General features: G+C 38.9%; 1 protein-coding gene across 3 annotated transcripts in view; it reads left to right on the top strand.

Annotated features, from left to right (window-relative positions):
• Positions 1-2,660, top strand: part of Ndel1 (nudE neurodevelopment protein 1 like 1) — a 60,849-nt gene that overhangs the window by 51,312 nt on the left and 6,877 nt on the right. For all 3 annotated transcript variants that reach the window (XM_023723238.1, XM_004638458.2, XM_004638457.3), the window contains exon 8: positions 1,760-1,911. In XM_023723238.1, coding sequence (XP_023579006.1) covers positions 1,760-1,911 — 152 coding nt within the window. The remainder of the gene's footprint in view (positions 1-1,759; positions 1,912-2,660) is intronic.

Raw genomic sequence — 2,660 nt, forward strand, 5'->3', positions numbered from 1 at the left:
TCTCTCTCTCTCTCTCTCTCTCTCTCTCTCTCTCTCTCTCTCTATTTAGTACAGGGTGTACAGGGTCTCACTACACAGATCAGACTCGTAGTGATCCTCCTGTTTTCAGCCTCCCAAGCTCTGGGGTTACAGGCGTGTGCCACCACGCCCAGTCTTCCAGTTTCTCTTAGTCTTGTTGGGTCTTTATCTGCCCATCTTTTCAATGTTGGTTTTGCTAAGAGTTTTGTGTTTAACTTTCTAATTTTCTTATTCAGTTATGGTTTCAGCTAATTCTGGGTTTTGATAGCTTATAAATCTTAATCTGTAGACCCCCCTCACCCCCTCACTCCCCAGCTTGAAAGGATCAAGTATTTGTATTAAATGTTTCACTGGTGCTTTAAACATACCTTGTGCCTGATGTATGATAGATGCTCAGCAGATATTTAAATGAATGGTCAAGTATCTTTCTTGGATATAGGGGATTAATGGCTTTCAGTGTCTACTGTGGATGTGTATATGTGCAAGTCACTGAGGTTCACTCAGCTTATCCTCGAGTTCATTACGTTCCTTTTGTCATTACTTTAATAGCTTATTGTACTTTTGTCATAGGGAAGAGAAAGAAATAGTCTGTTTTCATTACCATAGCTTACTAAAATTGTGGGCTTGAGATGTCCTAATGGATCTTCATAACGAAGTGTATGTTATCTGTGGATTTATCTGCATTTCTAATCCATTAATGTCGTGAATAATGGGAAAAGAGTGTGTTCTGTGCCTTTAAAAAAAAATTTACCATAGCTTGTATTTTCCTTTTTGAGAATTGGTCAAAGTGCTGATGGGAAAGGGGGAGTTGGTGATATAGGAATCTCTGGAAGTAATTGAGAAACTCCTATTCTTTTCACATCATCTGTTGACAGAGCTTGGCCCTTGGCAGGTGGTGTGACATATGTAAAGGCACTCAATTTAGAGGCAAATATTGCAGGTGAATTTTTAATTACACACAAAGGGTTTCAGTTAAACATTTTATAACGTTTTAGAAATAAAATAACTTCATTTTATATGAGGTGGTTTAAGTTCTTTCATTCATTCTGGTACAATGAAAAAAACTAGAGTGAAGAACCTATTAAAAGCATTGGTTGTGGGCTGGCGAGATAGCTCGGAGGCCTAAAGTGCCTGTTTAGGCAAGCTTAGGCAAGCCCAGGGACTACGTTTTGTTTGTTTGCTTCCCGGCACCACGTGCTTTGCCAGCTCTGCCCTCAGGGTGGGCTGAACCAGCCAAAGTCGGGCTGTAGTGCCACATATCTGTCCACGAGGCCGAGCTGTGTAGTGAGACCCTGCAACAACCAAATACATTTTAAAAAATGGTTGCATTAAAAATATTCTGTGTTTTTGGATTCTTTATAATGTTGGATGTCATCACAAACACATACCCACCCACTCCGTCCTAGCCCCCACCACTAATACTGAGAGGAATAAGAAAAATACTCATTAGGGAGTCAGCATAAACTTTTTCTTTTAGAAAGTTATTTTGGGCACACTCAGGAGGCTGAGGCAGGAGGATTGCTGTGGGTTTGAGGCCAGCCTGAAATGCATTGTGAAACCTTGTCTCAAAAACACACATGCGTGCACATGCATGAAAGTTATTTTTGAGTATGACTTAACTAACCACCATTATCAACTGGGAGAGTAAGAATTAAAACTTGAAATAGAAATGTTTTAAAATGCAGATTTTTCTGTGCAGCTATTGTTTTGACAACCACATCATTCCTTCTTTCTTTTTTAGGCTCTAGAATCCAAGTTAGCAGCTTGCAGGAATTTTGCAAAGGACCAAGCAGCACGAAAATCTTATATTTCAGGGAATGTTAACTGTGGAGTGATGACTAGCAATGGCACAAAGTTCTCTCGATCAGGGCACACATCTTTCTTCGACAAAGGGTAAGTCCTGGACTTCTTAAGCGATCAGTTTTGGAGTAGTAATGTTTCAGATTATAAATTGAGGTTACTAAAATTTAAGATAATTTCAGTTTGATATACTTACCTGAAGCCTCTTCTCATTCAAATCTTGGGGGACAGAAGTCTGTTGTTGTCTTTCGATCCCCATGGAGTCTGTTGCCCCAGGAAACTTTGTTCTGGGAGCAGACTCTTACAAGGCAGAAGTGCTGGACTCAGGAGGTCCTCCTTGGCTGGAATGTGCTTACAGCTTGGTATACTTGCTCAGCAAGTCTTTTGAAAGCAGAAGAGAGCACTGTAATTATGCATATTTAAGCTCTGTAGCAAACCCTTTATCTGAAGTTGTTAGAAATATACAAAGCCCTGAAGTATTTAGATATTCTCAGTGTAGGAGATACAGCTTCAGTGTGAAGTGAAGATATTTTTTGGATGATTGACATTAAAAAAATCACTTTAAGATTGAAGTAGTGATATATCCTTAATGCAAAAAATCCCAGTTAGTATAGAAGCTTGTGAGTTGAAAATTCACTGTTGTCTGTTTTCACACTGTTTTTTGTATTCCTTATTCTTAAGGATGTAAAATCATATTTTTATGCATCTGCTATAAACTATGTTGTAAACTTTATGCAACACCTAGGATTTACTTTCAGTATTGTTCTGCAACATGTCTATTATGACTTGCATCGTCAGTATCCTCCCACATCAGGACTTGTAGTTCTACCTGAGATATATAT

The sequence above is a fragment of the Octodon degus genome, unplaced genomic scaffold (genome assembly GCF_000260255.1).
Source record: "Octodon degus isolate 3935 unplaced genomic scaffold, OctDeg1.0 scaffold00098, whole genome shotgun sequence".
Classification (NCBI taxonomy): domain Eukaryota; kingdom Metazoa; phylum Chordata; class Mammalia; order Rodentia; family Octodontidae; genus Octodon; species Octodon degus.